General features: G+C 44.3%; 6 protein-coding genes across 7 annotated transcripts; 3 read left to right on the forward strand and 3 right to left on the reverse strand.

Annotated features, from left to right (window-relative positions):
• Positions 1 to 343: 343 nt before the first annotated feature.
• On the forward strand, positions 344 to 7,790 carry LOC122617649 (translation initiation factor IF-2). Its single transcript, XM_043793576.1, has 4 exons — positions 344 to 450; positions 507 to 632; positions 6,755 to 6,925; positions 6,991 to 7,790. The coding sequence occupies exons 2-4, from the start codon at positions 521 to 523 to the stop codon at positions 7,782 to 7,784; spliced, it is 1,077 nt and encodes a 358-aa protein (XP_043649511.1). The 5' UTR covers positions 344 to 450; positions 507 to 520; the 3' UTR covers positions 7,785 to 7,790.
• Positions 7,791 to 8,776: 986 nt separating this feature from the next.
• LOC122616148 (ADP-ribosylation factor GTPase-activating protein 2) lies at positions 8,777 to 11,601 on the reverse strand. 2 transcript variants are annotated; one of them, XM_043791479.1, is made up of 7 exons: positions 11,498 to 11,601; positions 11,269 to 11,445; positions 10,865 to 11,188; positions 10,599 to 10,715; positions 10,366 to 10,515; positions 9,471 to 10,308; positions 8,777 to 9,415 (listed from the first exon to the last, which is right to left on the reverse strand). In XM_043791479.1, exons 2-7 carry the CDS (start codon positions 11,347 to 11,349, stop codon positions 9,270 to 9,272), a joined length of 1,656 nt encoding a protein of 551 aa, XP_043647414.1. In that variant the 5' UTR covers positions 11,350 to 11,445; positions 11,498 to 11,601; the 3' UTR covers positions 8,777 to 9,269. The 2 variants fall into 2 exon arrangements, with proteins under 2 accessions (XP_043647414.1, XP_043647415.1); XM_043791480.1 differs by having other exon boundaries at positions 10,366 to 10,512; positions 11,269 to 11,560.
• A 469-nt stretch (positions 11,602 to 12,070) lies between these two features.
• LOC122616768 (serine/arginine repetitive matrix protein 2) lies at positions 12,071 to 14,188 on the forward strand. Its single transcript, XM_043792324.1, has 2 exons — positions 12,071 to 12,221; positions 12,316 to 14,188. Exons 1-2 carry the CDS (start codon positions 12,156 to 12,158, stop codon positions 14,128 to 14,130), a joined length of 1,881 nt encoding a protein of 626 aa, XP_043648259.1. The 5' UTR covers positions 12,071 to 12,155; the 3' UTR covers positions 14,131 to 14,188.
• Positions 14,189 to 15,557: 1,369 nt separating this feature from the next.
• LOC122617675 (gastrula zinc finger protein xFG20-1) lies at positions 15,558 to 16,405 on the reverse strand. The gene has a single exon (XM_043793619.1). The coding sequence runs from the start codon at positions 16,390 to 16,392 to the stop codon at positions 15,589 to 15,591; it is 804 nt and encodes a 267-aa protein (XP_043649554.1). The 5' UTR covers positions 16,393 to 16,405; the 3' UTR covers positions 15,558 to 15,588.
• A 954-nt stretch (positions 16,406 to 17,359) lies between these two features.
• LOC122616761 (protein maelstrom) lies at positions 17,360 to 19,489 on the forward strand. Its single transcript, XM_043792317.1, has 5 exons — positions 17,360 to 17,549; positions 17,631 to 17,838; positions 17,898 to 18,099; positions 18,161 to 18,717; positions 18,783 to 19,489. The coding sequence occupies exons 2-5, from the start codon at positions 17,719 to 17,721 to the stop codon at positions 19,269 to 19,271; spliced, it is 1,368 nt and encodes a 455-aa protein (XP_043648252.1). The 5' UTR covers positions 17,360 to 17,549; positions 17,631 to 17,718; the 3' UTR covers positions 19,272 to 19,489.
• A 414-nt stretch (positions 19,490 to 19,903) lies between these two features.
• Positions 19,904 to 21,506, reverse strand: LOC122617032. Its single transcript, XM_043792673.1, has 2 exons — positions 21,046 to 21,506; positions 19,904 to 20,994 (listed from the first exon to the last, which is right to left on the reverse strand). Exons 1-2 carry the CDS (start codon positions 21,228 to 21,230, stop codon positions 20,058 to 20,060), a joined length of 1,122 nt encoding a protein of 373 aa, XP_043648608.1. The 5' UTR covers positions 21,231 to 21,506; the 3' UTR covers positions 19,904 to 20,057.
• Between the last annotated feature and the right edge of the window lie 112 nt (positions 21,507 to 21,618).

Below are 21,618 nucleotides of genomic sequence, written 5' to 3' on the forward strand. Positions count from 1 at the left end.
GGTTTGTGGGCGTTAGAAAGGGCGTGGCCGTGCATTTTTTATAGCGATAGAAATTGGCAAGACAAGAAAACGAAAAAAATGCAAAGCATTTTTAAAAAGTTTAAACGTGGCAAAACGTGTTTTGGCAAGACACGGGAAAGTTTAAGACTAATAAAGAAATTAATAAAATTAAAACATTTATCTAAAGTGGCCAAAAGATAGTCTTTAGTCAAGAATACATATTAAATTTGTTTTAAGACCAAAAGTCTCACAGAAAATAAAAACTTAACCGCATTTAAACATAAACAATACAGGTCAAAATTTCGTCAAAATAATTGTAACTTCAGTGAGTAAACGGAAACAACTTGCCGATTATTATGGTCTTTTTGTATCGGTCAAACTATCGTTCCAAACTAACTAAATAAAATTCAAAGCCTCATTTTCCCTCGTTTGGAAAGATAAATACACTTAGTAAGTCCATTTGCTTTGCAAGTTTTTTTCCTAAAAGATGTTTGCATACCACCTAGGAGACACTTTGACAATGCAATTCCGAAAGCTTGACAAGTCAGCCCACCGTCCGAATGTGGAAAACATTGGCGGTCACTGTCTCCTCCCGATGTGCCTTGGATTGTGGGCATCTGCGGCTTTTTTAGGTAAGTTATTTGCCCTGCGGCGCAATCGCCATCCGTCCATGTCCTCTATCGCTAGTCCGGTAACATGAGCTCCACGAGGGGCGGGTCGTGCCACAACCAGCAGCCGTTGGACTGGACACTTGCCGCAAAACCGATTGCAAGCGTCCCATTGTTTGTCACACTGTAGTGTTGCAGTATTTTTTTTTTTTTGTGCCCCTTTTGCGGAACTACCTTGACTTATACATACATATATGAGGCTTACTTTCTTGGGCCTCGCACTGGCCGAAAAACTTTCGTAATGAGCCTCGTACGGATTTGCGGTTTCTTCAGTAGATACAAATCTTTGTCCGCACTCGAAACAATTCCAGACCCATTTGTTGGTACCCGAATTATTTACACATTATCTGCGACCCCGGATCCAAAGGACGAGCACGGGAGCCCCAGCGGACTCTCACTCCACACTGAGCAACACTAATGCTGAAGTCAGTAGTTGTTATTTTAATAGTTTAAGTAACCATAATATGTTGAGGACTTTTTAATAAACTTGAAACATGAGCGAGCGTGAGCCACAAGGACACCAGAGACCTGCAGGATGTGGACCAGGACCGGCTGCACTCGGGCAAAGATTTATGCAAACCAAAATGTTGCCAAAAATTACAGTTTAATGGAGTAGACTCGAGGAGTGTGCGTGGTCCCGGTCATAATGAGCAGCCAGAAACTTGCAACAAAGCCAAGTTCGCTCTAGACAAAGAGCCCGGGGCCAAGCAGAGTTTCGGGGCCAGGACCAGCTCCAAATGTAAGCAAAAGCAACTTCTCTAATTTCGCAGGAAATATGAAGCCATTAAAGTGCAGCAGACAAGGCTAAACATGGCAACATCTTGACTACTGCAACACTCACATACTTAGAGGAGGCGCCTGCGAAATGGAGGAGAACCTGGTCGACGAAAGCAGAAGTCGGACCAGGAAGCCTGCTGCAGGATGGTCTTAACACTCAGGGGCCATGTGGCGCGGCCAAAGTTGTCCTCAAGAGTGTGAAAATAAATTCTGAAAAAGTCGTAGAAGTGAAAATGGCAACCGGTTTGCATGCGACAGCCGCCCCACTCCGGGTTGCTGATCCTGGGCAAGCGGTAAACAGCTGTTGCACGTTTTTTCCTATTTCTACAATTTATATCCACAAAAAATACAGAGGAGAGGTCCTCAGCGCCCATAGACCGATATATGTGCATATCTTTAATTGCCAACTCGGCCACTAGCTGCGAGAAAAATGAGCCCTAGCAAGTTAAGCGCGACTTTCTGGGCCAGCTGGAGTCCCATGTCCGGGGTCCGTCGCTAGTTGCACTTAATCACTGACCAGTCCAGTCGACATCTGGTGGTACCCAGACTTGGAAAAACGCGAGTACATTCAAGTATATAAGTACAAAGTTCTAGATGTAGAGCTTTAAATGTGTTTTGATTATTTTTTAATTCAATTTCAATCTTCACGTTTCTTAGAAGTGGTTTTGAGCGCAACAGAGAAGAATTCCAGTAAAAAAAAAATAAATAACCTTTCCTTTTTACCAGCAAACTTAATGCCTGGAAAACTTAATGTTACAACAGCCGGCTTTCATCGAAATATATTTTGGAAGATATATATCTTTTAGAATAATGGTCCTACAAGTGTAATGGTTTGTCAACACTCGATTGTATGTTGTTGTACCATTTTCATCCATTGTCCTTTCACTCCTATCACTCTAAAATAGTCAGTTAAAGGTAATTATTTATATATAAAAATATCTTTTAATGGATGTACATATACTAGCTGTGAACCACCGATGATCGTGAAACCAAAAGCTTCTACCATCATTTGGGATGAAACCCAGTATGAGAGACAAGATACGTGGACCGCAAAATCGAGCTGCCTGAAATAAAATTACTTGTGTCCACTTTAAATTAATATTAATTTGTGATAATTAATTGCATTGTCCAAAGGGAAACCTTCTTCGAACAGGTTTGGGGCCTGCTGAAATCGCATGCCAAGTGTCGAGTGTCGGAGCTACGCTTTTAATACAATTTGCGGGCATATTGGCGTAAAGTCGAGCCGAAATACCATGTATTGTGTATTGCGCGGTGCGAATGTGAGACCGGGCAGTGGGTTTTGGAGGCATAATTAGCTGCGCTATCCATGAATATCAAAGTGTAGCGTTTTGCCACGGGTGCCTACTCGAGTTTCGGCATCCGCCCAATCGCCCACCGTCACCAAATGGCTTTTAATATGCGCGCATTAAAATTCCGTTCGCATATCCCCAATAATGTCGAACATTAGGCGGTTGGTTTTTTTGTGACCACTCTTCGCAATTTGTTGTATCGAGCTTCTACTATCTTGTCGTGCGGACATTCGATTTAATGGTTTTTGGTGTTCCAAATTCTGAAATTAAATAGAACGTAAAGACAGCACTTCAAGGATGATGCCTCAATTTGCATAAATAGCCAAAGAGGCTATGTGCATTATTATAAGCAGGTGTCGAACAGGATATAAAATTAAATTATTTTTGTTTTGTTTATATTTCTTTTTCTCTTTCTTTTCTGTTTCGGGTATTTTAAATAATCAATTAAAAACATTAGTTACTATGGACCCAAGTTAAATTAAATTTATGCAAATGAGAATGATATGCGAATTCGAAACCTCTACCTCCTGTTCATTAAAAGATTTTTGAGAAGTTAATTTTTACTCGAGTTACTCGTTATGTAAAAGGGTATACTAGACTCGTTCAGAAGTATTTAAAGTTTTAAAGATGCCATTCCTTGCCTTGCGCCTTTTATCAACATAAACAAGAGAGAACGCTATAGTCGAGTTCCCCGACTATCTGATACCCGTTACTCAGCTAGTGGAAGTGCGAAGGAGAGTCTTAAACACTGACAGTTTTTGGAGGCTTGTAGGCGTTAAAGTGGGCTTGGCCAAAAGTTTTTTGCCAAATCGATAGAAATTTACAAGTCTAATACAACAATGAAAAAACATCAAAACATTTTTCAAATGTGTGGGCGTGGCAGCTTTGGGCGGTTTGTGGGCGTTAGAGTGGGCGTGGCAAAAAGTTTTTTGGCAAATCGATAGAAATTTACAAGACTAATACAAAAGTGAAAAAATATCAAAACCTTTTTTTAAAAGTGTGGACGTGGCAGTTTTTGGCGGTTTGTGGGCGTTAGAATGGGCGTGGCAAAATGAATCGACAAACTTGCGCTGCGTCTATGTCCCAGGAGTCTGTATGCTTAATCTCAACTTTCTAGTTTTTTTACTTCCTGAGATCTCGACGTTCATACGGACAGACGGACAGACAGACGGACGGACAGACGGACATGGCCAGATCGACTCGGCTACTGATCCTGATCAAGAATATATATACTTTATATGGTCGGAAACGCTTCCTTCTGCCTGTTACATACTTTTCAACGAATCTAGTATACCCTTTTACTCTACGAGTAACGGGTATAAAAATAGAAACAAATTGAAACCAAATTAATGAACAACTTTTTTTGGCGGAAATGAACATAAACGCGCCATTTTTTATGGGAGATAAAGGGCTTCAAATGTCTAAAAGAAAAAACTACTTAAGTCCCCCAAAACAATATGTTAGCTTTATTTTCCTCTGCTTTTATTGTTTTCGATTTGTATTATAATTGGCCCATCCCAACTACTTGCCAAATACTTAATCTTAAAAATCGGAAAGCCCATGTCTTAGGGCATTCATACTGCGACATAATGACTTACCTCTGTTTTCTATTTTGCTTCAGTCGAAGTAAAGTATTGCGTATGAGTAACACATTTTAGGCCATTGCCATGCAAAGCACACAAATCACGAGTTTGCGTTCTAGAAATAAGTTCGAATTTTAATTTGAACTAGAAATTTTGTTGATTTTCTTTACAAATGCGTTATTGGGCACATGGGTGGTCCACCGATAGATTATTTCCCTAATTTTATTCTCGTTTATTCAATTAAGTTATTTCTGGTAGTAACTTATAAGAAGGCAATGAATATTTATACCCGTTACTCGTAGAGTAAGAGGGTATACTAGAATCGTTGAAAAGTATGTAACAGGCAGAAGGAAGCGTATATATATTCTTGATCAGGATCAATAGCCGAGTCGATCTGGCCATGTCAGTCTGTCCGTCCGTCTGTCAGTCCGTCTGTCCGTCCGTCTGTCTGTCCGTATGAACGTCGAAATCTCATGAACTATAAAAGCTAGGAAGTTGTGATTCAACAAGCAGACTCCAGAGACATAGACGCAGCGCAAGTTTGTCGATTCATGTTGCCACGCCCACTCTAACGCCCACAAACCGCCTAAAACTGCAACGCCCACACTTTTGAAAAATGTTTGGATATTTTTTTCATTTTTGTGTTAGCCTCCTTAATTTCTATCGGTTTGCCAAAAAACTTCTTGCCACGCCCACTCTAACGCCCATAAACCGCCCAAAGCTGCCACGCCCACACTTTTGAAAAATGTTTTGATATTTTTTCGTTTTTTTTATTAGTCTTGAAAAAATTCTATCGATTTGCCAAAAAAAATTTTTGCCACGCCCACTTTAACGCCCACAAACCGCAAAAACTGTCAGTGCTGAAGACTCTCCTTTTCCCTTCCACTATCTGAGTAACGGGTATCAGACAGTCGGGGAACTCGACTATAGCGTTCTCTCTTGTTTTTCATAAGGCTGTTGAGCTAAATTGATTTTCGCAATCAATCCCGGGACATATTAAGTGCATCTTAATATGCAAATAATCCATTTGATCTGAAAGTACCGAACAGATGTCGCCACCTTTGAAGTGACGGATATCAGAAGCCGTTTAAAACAGAAACTTAAAAATCACTTTTGACGAGTAATCAGAATTGCATACTGTGCAGTTACCAAGTTACAGCCAATGTTGCACCACGCATTATTTTGAATATTCTCCACGTTATTATAAAGCTGTTGAATCAATGCAAATAAGTTTTAACATGTAATTGAAAAATAGCTTTGTAATAGCTTAATTGCAATTTAATGTACTTTATAATTTACTTTACTTCAAATTATATCTCCTAAAAGTACTGAACTCCCTATCATTATTCTTAGGACTTCATATTTTTTCATATTTCAACCCAAAATACCAGGTATTCAAATTAATCAAAGATAATTTTCGACCTTCTGTCCCGCAGTGCGAATGATTGATGCCTCGAAGACATCACTTTTCCCTGCCAAGTGGAGCTGGGGAGTGTAGTAATTGACTTTTGATATGCAGCTTCTGGCGCCTCCGAAAAAACTTTCGTTGACTTCAACGAGGCGGTGAGTCACGGCCGGGATCTTTTTCCTCAGATTGATTATGCACCGCATGCCTCAAGCTGTCTACTTCAATTCTCTAGGCGGCGCTCTTATATCTCGGCGATAAAGGCGCACACGCACCCATAAACCTTAATTCCACCCGCCTTTCGCGTCTTCGAATGACCTTAAAACTAAATTGCCAATCGCGATTTTATGGCCCACATGTGTCCCCAGCGGTGTGTATATTTTTGCCGATCCAGGTCCGATCCCTTGGCCCGGTGCCACCCCCGCAGAGGTCCACAGATCACCAGGCACTGGGATGGTGGATGGTGCGAACTCCACGTCATCGTCCAGCGATCGGAGTTGTCAGGCGGATGGTTCGCACGTTCCCGCGAAGATCCCCGTTGCATACTAAGCAGGGATCAGTCGCGTCTATGGGTATATCCGATTTTTTTGAGCCTCTCATTATGCTCGATGTGCTGGCCTTTTGCCTGGCTCGTCGCGTATATAAATCTAACGCGCTGCCCCGATCAGACATCACTTCTTTGGTGGAAACTTCAGTGACAAGTTTAGCTCCTGCTGTGATCAGCTCGCCAATCCGTATCCCATAATCGCGACCGTCGCCCGTAAAAGGATTTAAGAAACTACTTTTTCCCCTCCAAAACTAAGTTCAGTCCGACATGAAGTTCTGTGCTGCCGTGGCTCTGCTACTGATCGCCGGCATCGTGGCCAGCGGCGATGCCCTGCCCGCCAGGAAAAGTGAGTTCGCCGCCCAAAGGATTACCCATTCCCCTAGCACAATCACCCTCTAATCACATCATCTGCATCCCTCCATCCCTTCGCAATCCTACTGAAGACCGGCAATACCTCGTTCCAGGAATGGTCTACCTACAGCAGCCCGCAGCCGCCGAGTGGTACGGATCCGCTCCCCATCAGCGCTTCATGTACATGCAGTACGTCCAGCCAGGTCGCACGCACTCCCGTTCCACCCAGGCAGCCAGTGCCCTCGTGGCCGGAGAGACCGTAGCCACCGGAACATACCTGAAGGGTAGGTAGTCCGCACATCCGCCTCTCAATCCCCGCCAGCACTAACCACGCCCTTCCTAACCAAAGATTGCAATCACGCAGATTCTGATGTCAGCGCCGAAGGAGTCCCAGCTGAGGACGTCCTCGCTGCCGCCGGAGCCCACGGATCCACCTCCTTGGCCGAGGCTTACCCCGACCAAGCACCAGTTGCACAGGTGGCCAACGATGCCAATGTGGTGCCCCAGGCCGAGTCAGAGGCTGAACCCGAACCCGAGACTACTGATGATGCCGCTAAGGTACCACGAGACTTCAACTTCGCCGCAGACGAAGCCTCCGTTGCTGCTGCTGCTGAAGAGGAAACTGTTCCTCTGTCCGTTACCAAGGCTGAGCTGCCAGTCCCCGCTCCCATTGCTCCTGTGTCCGCCGTGGTGCCAGTGAACCGCTACCTGCCCGCCAAGAAGAAGGTGATCGTCGAGCTGGACCAGGAGGAGGAGGAGGAGCCCCAGGCCGCCGTCATTGAAGACGAGGAGGAAATAGAGAACGCTGTAGCCGACGACGTTGAGGAGGACGAGGAAGAGCTGTCCGTACCCGTGCAACCTATTAACCCTGTGCGCGTGCCAAACGCCCGTCGTCCCGTAGCCCAGAAACCCGTGAAGGCAGCTTCTCCTGCTGGCAAGCCCTCCAAGAAGCCGGCGCCCCCCCTGCCTACTGGCACCTTTTTCCCAATCGACTTCGGAGGCACCAACGGCGGCGCCATTGCCATCGCCAACTCTTTCAGCACCGGCGAGGGCGGATCTGCCACCAGCCACGCCATCGCGTACGGCTCTCCCGAGTCCGCCGTCCGACGTGCCCGCCCCAATCCCAGCAAGTTCCGCCACTAATCCTCGAACCGCATCTTGTTGGCGTTCGCAACTGCGAGGGCACCCGAATTAAATCAGTCTGAAAGGATTCTCCTGTAATTATTAGCAAATTTGTCCATCTTTGAACGCAATAAAATCACATTTTCTGTTTTTAAATTTTCCGCATGAACACGGACTTTTGTCAGAGGTAGAAAATCACCCGTTTACTTTCCTAAGCACATTCCTTAACATAGATTGGCTGATCAGCAATGATATCGAAGTGAAAAAGCTAATATTAAATAATAAATTATAAGTACCAGAAATAGATTGAAGTTAGTAAACTATCAGCCTTGCCTTAGGTCGACTATAACGAGCCACCTAGCGGGGGTTTCATTTATCAATTACCACTTCCCAACGTCACAGTAGTAATCGTATATCTCAATTTACTAGTAACGTGCAAAGTAATGGACTGATTAGGGCAGTTATGGTACCTACCACTCAAGAATACTTATTAATGCACTCAAATCACTTAATCAATGTAAACCTTCTTAGCCGAATGACCTGCAGCCAATTTCGCCAACTACATCAGGTAAAATATTAAATATGTCAATATCATTTCTCTAAACTTGATTGACAGAAAGGTCGTGACAACATTTTGAACAAAGTATAATAACATAATATAATAATATAATATTTTGTGTTTTTCAACGATTAAAGCTCAACATGTAGGCAAGTGCTGCCTAATTTGACGTAAATCAATAAATACTATAGTTGACTGATATGCATTACGCTCTCAATTTTTTGAACAGATAGTAATTTTTGGATTGTCTGCCTAAAACTTCTAAGAATACTTTTAATAAATAGACAAAACCCAGTGAATATCAGGTCAGTTACTAAAATTTTTAAAATGGTTTATATGCTCCAAATATTTGTATTTATACATTGATAACTTTCTAAATCCAGTTAAATGCCGACGTTATATAGTTCAAGTTAAATTTAAAATGATCTTTTTTAAACTCCATAACACAGTAATATTTGCTATGCAGTCAGTTTATTTGTGTCACACTCTTTGCTTAATTTCATGATAAACGGAAAACAAATAAAAAGTAGCCCAGCCGAAATACAAATGGTTATTTCAAAATATAGGCTCACTTATGGTCCGCAATAGATGAAAACAAACAAAGTAAAACAATTTTATTCATAAAACAGTGCACAAAATGCGCCGCTCAAAATCCACATAGGACCGCTGTATTATTTATATTTAAAAGACACCACGCGTTTTTGTACAGCTGGCTATACTACATTGATTTCATTTCAAATTCAGATGGATTTCGTGTTTCTGCTATTTGTATACAAGAACGATATGAGGTATGCGAAGTGTTTCCCTCCTCTGTAACTAGACTAAGTGGCTATCTGCTTGGAATCCTTCATAACTTTCTGCATAATTGCGACAACTAATATATAAACGTTAAAATTAGACTGCTCTCCGACACCGCTGCCAGCACTGCTTTGGGTGTTTCGCTGATATCAGTAACCGTACTTGTCTTGCCAAGAGGTCATCACGTCATTGGCCAGGTTGCTCAGACGGCCGGCCACTTTGTGTACACCTTGACGTACGCTCTCTTTTACGCTTTCCACATCCAGATCCGGCGCACTAAAGTTGACCGAAGATGCTGCAATACATCATATTTAGACCTCATAACTCAAAATCCGCGTTGTTTCACTCACCCCTGTTGCCCCCACTGCCACCAGAAGAACCGTCGCCAAAATAGTCCGATGAAGATATGGCTCGCGATCCCTGGAAGCGGTTCAGGCTTGCGCTAACGTCGGCCGTAGATTGATCGCTGGCGAAATACTGGTCGGAGCCGAAACCCTTGGAGTTGCCAAACTTTTGCTGAGCGATCACGGGATCTGTGCTAGTTCCTCCCTTGGTGTTGGTTTGTGAGGATGCACTATTCTTCTTAATGGGCGCCGACGTTTTGGGTTTGTCATAATTTTTGCTGGCAGAAAACATGGACGTTATATTGCTGTGACTTCCCCCAATGGGCTCAATTGTCTCGTAGCCCAGCGCATCAAGTTCAAACTTATCCAGCTTGCTGGTGCCGCCAACTGAGCTCTCCTGCTTTTCGCTAGACCCTCCTCCTCCGCTGCTGCTATTGCCATACAGCGAATAGTCAGTGAAAAAATTTTCGCTTTCTAATGAAGAAAGTTTTGCTTTAGGGGCTGCCGACTGCTGAATAGTCTCCATATCGCCCAGCGCGGAGTGGGCCATGTCGGATCCTCGCAGATTAAAGCCCATGCCCAGCCGCTCCATCTGTTTAGCCTTGGCAGGATCCATTGTCTTAAGCTTGGCCTCCTCGCGGGTCTTCTGCATGGATAGTTCTTGGTATGCCAGGCGCATGTTGGCGACCGTCTCCAGTTCCTCCTCGGCCGTCTGTGGCTTGACCACAGGTGCTGCTACAGCTGATGTCTTCTTTTCGTTGGCCGCGTTAGCACGAGCCTCGATGTCCGCGAAATTAGTCTTCACCTTCGTGGCTCCCAGGCCGCCCACTTTGCGAGCACCCAGCTAAAAGATAGAAAAGTTGATTAGGCAGTGCTTCTCACTGCTGGCGTCAACACGTACTCCACTCTTCTTCGGCTGCACCTTTCGTGCACCTATGGTCGACGGCACTGCTGCTGGCACAACGGAATTAAGCAAATCCACGCTTGGTGCGCCACTCAGTTGCGTTTCAATACTTATGACCGGAGCAACGGTGGGAGGGTTTTGATCCTGCTGAAACAATGTAAGTCTTGCATCAGTGACAGCTACAAACGGAAAATTATAAGCGGGTCCCCTGGATGTGTGTGGCGGCATACCTTACTGACATTGTTGTTCTGCACATTAAAGTCCGCCTCATTGTCGCACTGAGCGAAGAAGTCCTCCTCTTTAGCGGCTTCGTTGCCTTCGTTCTTGTCCGTCAGATCCAAATGCAGCTGGTGGGTGTAATGTGTACAAGATTGAGGAGGAACGGTCAGGGGCGGAAAGGAACAGGCAGAGCATTGAAGGAAAGCAATTATCAGTTAGCGGGCTTAAGTGTAAAATAACTACATGCACATAGACACAACGTCTGGTTTGTTCTCACCTTTGTGCCGTGCACCTTCATGGCCTGCTGGGCCTGGGCACACAGCTTGTCCCTGTACAGCTGGGCCGCCCGCGAGTTGTACTTGACCTGGGCGTCGGTGCTGCTACAGTTGTGGGCTCGGAAGAACTGCGCCGCGTTCGCGTTGCCGCCCAGTTGCATCTGCCGGAGCTGCTGCCAGGTCCAGTTGGTGTCCAGGTTAGTGCTGCGCACGAAGGTCAGGTGCACACCCAAGTTGCGGTGCACGGCAGAACAATCGATGCAAATAAAGATGCCATAGGTAACCGAGGACCATGTGGGAGCCTTGGCCGCGCAGTCAAAGCAGGACTGCGGAGAAGGGGGAACGAGGTCAGAGAGTCCCATTAGTCGGAGCCTCAAGGGCGAACTGGCGAAAGTAGGCCACTCACTTTGTTGGCTGGCTGGGCGCGCAGGCGACTGAACACCGACTCGATCTCCTGCTTGGAGGGTCCTGCTGCTGGACAAGCCATGTCAGATGGTTCGAACTAAAATTTCTCAACTGAAAGACGTGTAATGGTCGACGTTTCTAGACGGTCTTTGAGGGCGCTTTCTGGCCGAGGGAAGCCCTAGATACAAAACTCAAACCTTTGCCAAATTGGTTGACTTTTTAGAACGTACGTGGACGAGTTTTCCTGTCGCAGTACTTGACCGAACGAACCACTGGGTGCTGTTAGTTCACTCCGTGCTGTTTTGCGCATTAGTGCTGGAAAGCGCAGCGGATCTCGGAGATGCCACGTTTTGCTTTGCGCGCGGACCAATGGTTTTAAATAAATATATTTTATTAGGGGTGCTCGATGATTATCAGCGAATGTTATCCGATTATTAAAATTTTTTTATTCAGGAATAGTTTTTATAAGCTAAATTTAAAAAAGGATGGCCCTTTTTGTTTTTTTTTTACAATTCTGTTTGTTTGTGCTAAGAGTGCAAGAACGGACAAAGTTCGCATTTGTCCAAAATTATTATTTCTTAAATAATTATTAAAATAAAAAACAGTGCGCACACGTAATTCATTCAGGTGATTTTTCCCTTTCTCTATATTCACTATTTTCGGAAATAAAATGTTACCAATATTAAAACAACATTAAAAAAATAAATTACTCCACATTCGTCAAAAATGTATTTGGCGTTAGAGTCCGACAACAAATAAACACAAGAACACCTCCAATAAATTCGATAGCTTTGCAATTTCAAAAATAAGCTATCGAGTGCCTTCAATTATCGAATATATTAACGCCAATGGTGAACAATATAATTCATTCAAACTTATGGCAATATAATGAGAACGCGAAGTTCGTCTGCTGTCGAATCTGACCTTCCAAGTAAAGAAAAGCATCCTCGCAAGGTGGGTATATCAAACGGCAACGCCCCGTTTGCGTTCCTGAAAATTTCTGTAAATTCAACAGTTGCCTAAACGAAATATGATTCCTCATGTATAGCCCCTGTGCCACAAGAACAGCACGCACAAAGATCATATTCGGGATATCGGGGACTCGAAGGCAGATGTCCAGGACGAAGGTGTCCTTAGCTTAGAAACCAATGAGCAAGATGGACTTCCACAAGAAGTTTATATTAAGAGCGAGCCCTTATGCGAAGATCTTTGGGATGTCCTGGACGAGCTGGGAGACATACTGGATGAAGAGCACGCCGACATGTCAATTAAGAGGCAGGGAAAAATTATAGACATGAAGCAAGGCGAAATTGTGGATAAGGAACAGGGCGTCAGTATCTATAAGGAGGACGAGTTGGATGAGGAAGAAGTGGACGTGCCACCGGCGCCCTCCATTTCACTTACCGACGATACCTCTTTATTCACCAGAAGATCCAGACGAGAGGCCGATGTTCTTCCCTTCAGCTTTAATGGGGGTTTATACAAGTCGGGAGAAATTTCTTCAAGTAAAGAAAGCCGATCTGCAGAGAAGAAACCAGTTTGTAGTAATATTTTACCTGAAACCTTAGTCCGGTTCCAAAACTCTCCAGAACAGAGCTCAAAACGCTGCATTATTAATGCTTTTCTCGAACGACGGTTATCCTCAGAGAATAAGATAAATCGAAGAAGCACCCGCAGCACACCCAAGGAAAAAAGTGCCTCACAAAGAAAATTGGTTAGTAGCAGCCGCATCCCAAGGTACAGACACAGAAAATGGAGGAACTCCAGGAGCCCAAAAATACCCAAACATGGCTTAAGTCCGCCCATCCACAGAAGACGAAGCAGTCAATCTAGAGACCACATTAGGTCCCGAAGGCGGAGCTCCTCTAGGGACCGACTCGAGCGGTGCCGCGGACTTTCATCTAGGCGCAAACTTAGCTCAAGGTCCCTGAGCCCAGATTGTAGAAGTCGTTCCCGTTATGTGGGAAATAGTCCTTCAGGTAGAGGGTCAAGGGATGCGTCTCCCTGTATTGGGAGCCGTCACAGATCACGAAGATCCCCAAGCGTTGGATGGAGGCGTGCCTCGAGGAATTCGCCGGTACACCGCTCTCGGTATCGGACAAGGAGTACCTCTAGGTCAACCAAAATTGCGGTGCAACATCAAATAGAAACCAGGGCTCACCGGTGCGGTCGATCGAGAAGCAGATCCCGATCTGCAAGGAAAACCCTCCAAAAGTGTTCCAGAAGCAAATCCAAATCAGCAAGAATTACGCAGCAGGAGCTTTCGAGAAGCGCATCTAACTCGCGATCAAAGAGTAAAAACAGGCCATCGAAGACTGTGGCTTGCCAACATTCAAGAAGCGGATCCAGCAGTCCCCAGAATCGCCTTCGGAAACGCTCGAGGAGTAGCTCTCAGCCTGCACCCACCCAACAGCTGAATACATTTGAAAATAGGCCCAGGGTGCCAGGCATAGTTACTAGGGTAGTCGAGCAGAGGCAGCCACTTGACCAACCATCGCCGCGCCCCATTTCTCCAATGGTTACACTTCACGACAACCGACCTAGCCGGCCAAAGGAGATGCTCCAGTACCTGCTTCCTACCCCAAATGTTCCACAAATCGTCTTCACGCAGACGCACTACACCCATACTGAGTACAGTTCGCATGCGGGCAACGATCCCAGTTCCTACGGGCAGCGTTTTCCGGAGCTGGGGCCGTACGATCTGCGCCACCGCTTGTCCACGACTCGTTCACTTTATTACGTAGGGCCCAACGATCTGCGGCACAGTATCGGGGAAATCTACTCGCCCCAACCCGCTCTCTATGCCTATACCGAGTGGCCCACGGGGGTAACTGAGCAGTACGACCACAGTAGTTACTTCTGAAAGGCTCTTCCATATGATTAACAATACATTTTATTACGTGCAAAACATACGACATAGTTATTTTATTCTTAGATCAAGGAGTTTTCTGGTTGCGTGCGTGCACGTAGTCTCTAACGACGGGTTAATTCAGGTCGTAGATTTTGGTCAGGATGGACGGAAAATATAGAACGTGTAAAGTTACGTCCGCAACACTTCATCCAAGGATGGGGATCCTTCAGCGGTGTGTCCTCGCCCCTGGGTGCTGAGGCCGAGTTCTGTTGTGGACCCCTATCCTCCATGGATTCGGCACGCAAGAATGCTAGACGGTCGCTGCTCATACTGAAGTCACTGCCCAACGGCTCCCTCTGGTTCTCGTTACTACCGAGATCTACGATGCAGGGGTCGAATATAAACAAGAGAGAACGCTATAGTCGAGTTCCCCGACTATCTGATACCCGTTACTCAGATGGTGAAAGTGCGCAGGAGAGTCTTCAACACTGACAGTTTTTGCGGTTTGTGGGCCTTAAAGTGGGCGTGGCAAAAAGTTTTTTGGCAAAGCGATAAAATTTTACAAGACTAATGCAAAAATGAAAAAATATCAAAACATTTTTCTAAAGTGTGGGCGTGGCAGCTTTGGGCGGTTTGTGGGCGTGGCAAGAAGTTTTTTGGCAAACCGATAGAAATGAAGAAGATTAACACAAAAATAAAAAAATATCCAAACATTTTTCAAAAGTGTGGGTGTGGCAGTTTCAGGCGGTTTGTGGGCGTTAGAGTGGGCGTGGCAACATGAATCGACAATCTTGCGCTGCTTCTATGTCTCTGGAGTCTGCATGCTGAGTCTTAACTTTCTAGCTTTTATAGTTCCTGAGATCTCGACGTTCATACGGACGGACAGACGGACATGGTCAGATCGACTCGGCTATTGATCCTGATCAAGAATATATATACTTTATATGGTCGGAAACTTCCTTTTGCCTGTTACATACTTTTCAACGAATCTAGTATACCCTTTTACTCTACGAGTAACGGGTACAAAAAGTGTGAATAACCCTGCCGCTGGTCTTCCAGCACTGAGCAAGGAACACAAGCTACTAGTAACCAGGAGACTACAGTTTCCGACAAACAAAAAGAAGTACTTGGTAAACTAAGCGGAGTTGCATTAGAAGATCGGTGCTTGTACCTTCTAATGGAATACTACAAAGAAATAGTCCAGCAAGGCGGAGTATAATTAGTGTTGGACAAGACACACTTGTACACTACTTCTAGCACGGTAATATGATAAAAAACGCTTAAAACATCAAAAAATAATTTATTTCTGCATTTCATATTGAATGTACGCCTTATGTATATACCAAGTACAGAGTGGTGTTAATATTCATAGTTAAGTTAACCACCCCAAGTTCGTACCTAAGTACGTATTAAAGTAAAAAAGCTAGTTGTTACAACAAATATTGTTATATTTGGTCGTTTCAAAAAAAATTACTTAATTTCCAAATCAGAATCCTGGATCTGCCGAAGCACCGGAAGCAGGGAAGAGAGTTCCGTGAGTAACAATGGGTCCTGCACAGTCCCATCCTCAATGCCGCGAACAAGCTGCTCCATTTCAACCAGAAAGCGACAGTCATCTGCCTGCATATGGCAACTGGATATACTGTGGCTCTCCAGACTCCACTGGCTGAAGACCCGATCGCACTGAATGTTTCGCTCGGTTTGCTCCCGACAGTGATGGGTGGCAAAAAATTCCTTATTGCATAGCAGGCACACCTTCTTCCTATTATCCTTACGGTCCTCCGTCAGAGTATCTGGTATTCCATGCTTGCTGCAGCTGATATGCCTTTGTAGGGCCTTCTGGTGCTGGTAGCTTTTTTCGCAGACGAAGCACACATGTCTTCTCAAAATTATTGCGGACTGCCTATCCCTGTTGGGTGGCTGCCTCCGCCGACAACTGTGAGACACCAGCGCTGACTTCAGGGGGTACTGCTTCTGGCAGGACTCGCACGTGTGGAGCCCCGTCATGTGCCTCGCCTGGTAGTGACGGCGGAGCTTCCCGATTTGCCGGAAAACCTGCACCCCGGGGCCATGCTGGTGAAATCTGCAATCGCTGCGTGGACAGTGGAAGCAGTTGAACCACTGGTGCTCCGGCACAGGTAATTTGTGGGTGTAAATGATATGGTTGTGATATCGGACAAGACTCTTGTAGACCTTGCCACACCAGTCGCAACAGAAGTCAAGCTCCCCCAAAAGGTCACCCACGGCAACGACGGTGCACCTCCTGTTCTCCATTTCGGACCTTTCCTCTTCCCATAGTAAAACTAAACTGAAATGGCGCCGAGCTACCGCCAGTGTTGGGTACATTTTTGCAAGGCTCGGCCAGTGATGGTAAATGGTATTGCCTTAGGCAAAGACATGAGAATAACATTATTATAATGTCTTTGCCTTAGGTATAGTAATTTAGTTTAAAATCGACAAGCTTGTTACCTGTTTCATTCGTCATAGCTGAATATAAAAAACCTTATGATGTAGAACATAAAAGCAAAATACCTTAGTGGCTTTTCACTCTTTAAAGCAAACTTTCGTTGATACTGCATCAATAGATAGCTTTATATTCATTCTACCTTTTAAGTTCCCGAATCTCAACGTTCATACAGAGAGACAGACGGACATAGAGATCTTAATCAAGAATATCTACACTTTCTTGAACCTATAAATTCTTTTCAAAGGATGTTTCCGGATTTATTATTTTGGAAGGCTTAATATTGATTTTCACAAAGTGTAACAACAACGATGCTATGACTTAACCTTTTTAATCTTTAGCATAAATTGACCAATTTAAAAAAATCTTACAATTTATTACTGTACCATTATACAACCCCTTTCCAACAAAAAATTCTTTATAGACTTGAAGCATATAGACTCTGTAGGCTTGTATACAATTGTTCGCCTTAAATATTTAGACTTTAGTTTTACGATAGAGAAATTCTGATTTAAAAAATTCCGATTTTTAATTGTAGATGCTTGACTATTAGCTTTATATTCATAAATAGCATTAGATAAAAAAAAATTAAAAATTTAAACTTTAAAGTCTCAGAAGTACACATTTAATCGATTGCCTTTTATCAGCATGTTAAGTTATTCCATACAATATCATAATGTTCCAATTTGACCCCTTTTATTAAATACCACTGATTTTTATTGAATACCGATTCACAAATTTGTATTCCATTTTTAAAGAATCGATAGATTTGGATTAATACTAGTGTTGCGTAACGCCGAAGCAGCCAATAATTGATATTTGAAGTATCAGCGGAATTAAAGTCTGACAAAACATCTGCACACTTCATTTCCCTAGAACTGTGTTATATTCTCCGCAGGTCAGATCATTTGATGAGAAACCAACCAGTGGAAGAAAAAGCCAATTAAACCACCCGCAACATTTTGAGGTAACCATTTCTGTAGGGTCAACGTATATACATACAAATTACATATAATTATTCGTGCTGTTCATTGGTTACCGTCTTCAGTCGCTATCTCGCTCGCACTTGCACACGTGCTCGACACTTACCCTAACCCGTAAAAAATCCCGCCCTTCTACTTGCCACACCCGTTAAGATGGCTCCTAAGAAGCATAGTGGGTTTATGATGTTTGTAAACGAGTGGAGGAACCGTAACGCCGAGGGCCGCCGAATGACGCTGGCGCAGGCTGTTTCCCACTGCGGCACCATTTGGGAGGTAGGTTTTAGGCGACGGAATAATGTTATTACACCCTGGAATAACGGCCGCCTTTTCAGAAAATGACCACCCAACAGCGAGGTCCGTACAACTCAGGCGCCAAGGACGCAGACGTGGCGGATCGCGGTAAAAGGGAGCGTCTTAACTGCCACGGCCAGGGCATCGCCCAGGTAGACCTGGTCACCAAGGAGGCCGCCGAGAGCCTAATGCACATGAAGCGCAGCACCGAGCGCCTCGTGATGAACGCCAAGAAGTCCTATGGTAAGGCACACATTTCTAATAGATTTGTGTTCGACTAACTCCAACCTGCCAACTGCCGCAGATCTGGAGAATGCCAAGTTTGTCTTCGCCACCTTTAATTACTTTACTAAGGCCTTGACCACCGACGTCTATGTGCCCGCCGAGTTTGCGGCCTGCGAATACTCATTGAAAGAGGGAATACGGTCCATCTACAGCACCATGATTGACCCAGGTCACATCATCTTTGGGCAAGGTAGTGATGCCCTGCATCACTCGTCAACCACTCACGACCTGCCGTTGCCGCCCAACGCGCTGGGCGAGAAGAACATGGCCAAGCTGTACCACAACATTGTTGGCTACTTATCCAAATGCCAGGGAGCAAACAAGCCCCCAATCGTCTTTACACCCGCCGAAAATATTGCCATGGTAAATTCATGTTTTCGCTATTTGGAGTGCGAGCTTGATTCCAGGGACGGAGGCGGAAAAATCCAGGTGCTTGATATCGAGTACTTGCTATTCATATTAAAGAAGGCGGTCATGGATGTCGCCGACTTAAATGATGAGAAAATAAACAAATTTGTGACGGATGCCTTTTTCAAGAAAGACTTTTTCGAGTTTACCGCAGGGATTGCATGTCAGGTAGGACTCTGTTCCCGATAGTGATGACTCTTATATTGACTTCCTTCCCTCATTACTGTTTGCAGTACCACGAGGATAATGATCGAACTAAGTACTGTACCCAGAGTATGGTGACTAGATGGGCATATACCTTCAGTGATTTTATGTGTGGAGACCTTGCCATAACTGTCCAACCCGGAAAGCATATACCAGCCGAGACAAAACCCAACTACCGTATCATATGCTCAGACGCATCCTCACTTGCCCACGAGTCCTCCTTTGACTCTTTTTACTCCTTCCCTGGGTCTCGGGTCAAGAAGGAAACCCAATCCGAAGATTTTTCTCTTTCTAGCAGTCGAATTTCTGTCGCATCTAGGTCCTACACGCCCACGGATCACACCTCCTTCACCGCTGACTTAAACAAAGTTTGTGATTTCCCCAGCATCGGCATGCGTAATTCCAGTAAGAACCGTGGCCCCTCCGCTAGTGCTCAGCGGGAGAGGAACGCCGGGGCTTGGAACTTACCGACGCATTCGCGATCTATTCAGAAGTATTCAGACAACGACTTTGCGTAACCGGCTCTGATGGGAAACATAAAAACTAAGCCACATTGGACTTGAAAACAATGATTCCTGAATATAACATTAAGTATTTTCTTTATCGTATTTCTTTATTCTTTATTTGTATTCCACCTAACTGAATTGGCAATTAATTTTTTGTAAGCCTTTATTGATTATATCGGCCCGTTTTTTAATTTAATACATTATTACCACTGGGGACTGTGAAACTAAGATTTGTCTTTTTTTGTTTTGGGAGGCAGGTGGTGGAAAATGTCCCAATTATTATTTACATGTAGTTTCGGAGATTTCGCCGTTCTTACGGATATGGAAAGCCTCGACAATTTCATTATTTTAGTTACATGCTAAATGCCTATTTTTAATATATTTTTTGGAATGGTCAGTAAGGAAAGGTTAACAGTTACTGAAAATTTAAGAAAAAAAAAAGGGAAGGAAAGGTAACCAATGTTTTTGATGGCAACAAATCATCATACTGAACTCACAAAGTGACTACACAAAGACAGGCGGCGTTTAGCTGAGTGGGGGCCAAGCTCCAAATAATTTACTTTTTTTAATAACACATTTATATTATGCTATGCTGACCATAGAAACTGTACATTATTGTACATTATATTAAGAAAAAAACTTCATAATTTTGCATTAGTTTATTATAATATAAAGTTATGGCAAAACGGCCACCAATACTTTTAGCTTTTTCCAGGCCATTTCCTTAGAACAGTGTTATATTTTCCGCAGAGCGGAACATTTGTTGTTTATTATAATACATTTCGTACTTGTAGCTTTTCAAGAGGTCCGGCTTGGAGTGGAGACTTTGGAGTTGCGCGACACCGATGCGATACTTTGCGGATCTTGCTGAAGCACGAGACGAGTAAAAGCTAAGCTTAGAAGAAGTGCTTGGCCTAAAAGTTCGCGCTGGTAGCGCTCTTGCTGCGAAAATAGAAGGCGTAGGTCAGTGGGAAACTGGACCTGTTTGGGCAGATATAATGAGGACTCTGTTTCGGGGATCTTATGTTCCACGTTGTAATGTGTCCGCATCATGGCCAATATCGTGTCCTCGGTGGACACGCGCTCAGTACCCACCAGGTGATTAAACAGTCGGGATGAGAGAAAACGTCGCATGTAGTAGACGTTGTTCTTCTGCTTCTCATCGCTATCTGAACGAGCCATCAAGGAGAAGCTCATGATTGCAGACACCTGAGCCTTTTGTATGTTTACGTTCTGTTGGTCGATGCTCCCCGGGTTGCTGCTGACTTGCGCCATTTGTGGACTCTCCATGACGTAGCAATCTGCATCCGGTATCTGGTGAGAGACATAGAGGCAGCGGCGGGAAAGTTCTGACAAATGCACCTTCTTGTCGTTCAGCTCATGGTGTTGCCAGTGAGTGAGCAGACATGTAGCTTCGTCTCTCCCGATCTTCAATCGTGCCCAGCTTACACTGGTTACTCCGATGCGCACCCCTACGGCAGATGCTATCCGGGAACGCTGGCCCTCGTCCATGGGCGGTATTATAAAGGGCGCGATTCGTGCAGCTTTTGTCTTATTTTGGAGGCCTTCTGCAATACTCCCAGTGCTCGCCGGCGCAAGCAAACTTGTAAAGAATTTGGTGGTCACCTTCAGTCCGAATCCCTCCACATATAGGATGTCGCTGAGTTTCTGTAGCGGTCCATGACGGTCCTTCCAATTTTGAAGCTTCGTGGCCCTCGCCTTGGTTATGTCGTAGCTGGGCAGTATAATAAGTCTTTATGAAAGGCTACATAGGGTGGCTACCTACCTGGCTATCTGATTCATGCCGCTTTCATTTATCGTCTTCAGGATCTTCAGACTATCTGCATCCGAGTAGGCGTGCAAGAGGTCGCTGGCTAGGTCATTTTCAGGCTGACCAGGTGTGAGTTGATGCATGGGCGGGAGCCGTAGGCATCTAGTCGTTACGCACAACAATGTGCGTCGGCACAACATATTTGTGGGCTGTATGATATAGATTTGTTCCTTAATTTAATTTTGCCTAATCAGCTGTTCGGCTAGTAGGACCAAGCTTATGTTTTCAGGTTTCGAAACTTATCGATATACAATGGGGTTATCGAAGTACAAAAACAATTTATAGCAACCAATTGTTGAGTTAAATAAAGGCCGTCTTTATACTTTACTCAAAGAGGAAAAAGGAATGTATTTCACACATGCCATTAAACCACAATTTCTTATACAATATAATTATAAATTTTAAGCACATATTTTACTTAAAAGGAAAATACATAAATCGGAGAGGAAAAAGAGCCAGAAACAGCTTTTGCACTGGTGACTAAATTTAATCCCTTTGAAGTATGAATATTACATAAGTTGTCGATGA

This window comes from Drosophila teissieri, chromosome 3L (assembly GCF_016746235.2).
Source record: "Drosophila teissieri strain GT53w chromosome 3L, Prin_Dtei_1.1, whole genome shotgun sequence".
Classification (NCBI taxonomy): Eukaryota; Metazoa; Arthropoda; class Insecta; order Diptera; family Drosophilidae; genus Drosophila; species Drosophila teissieri.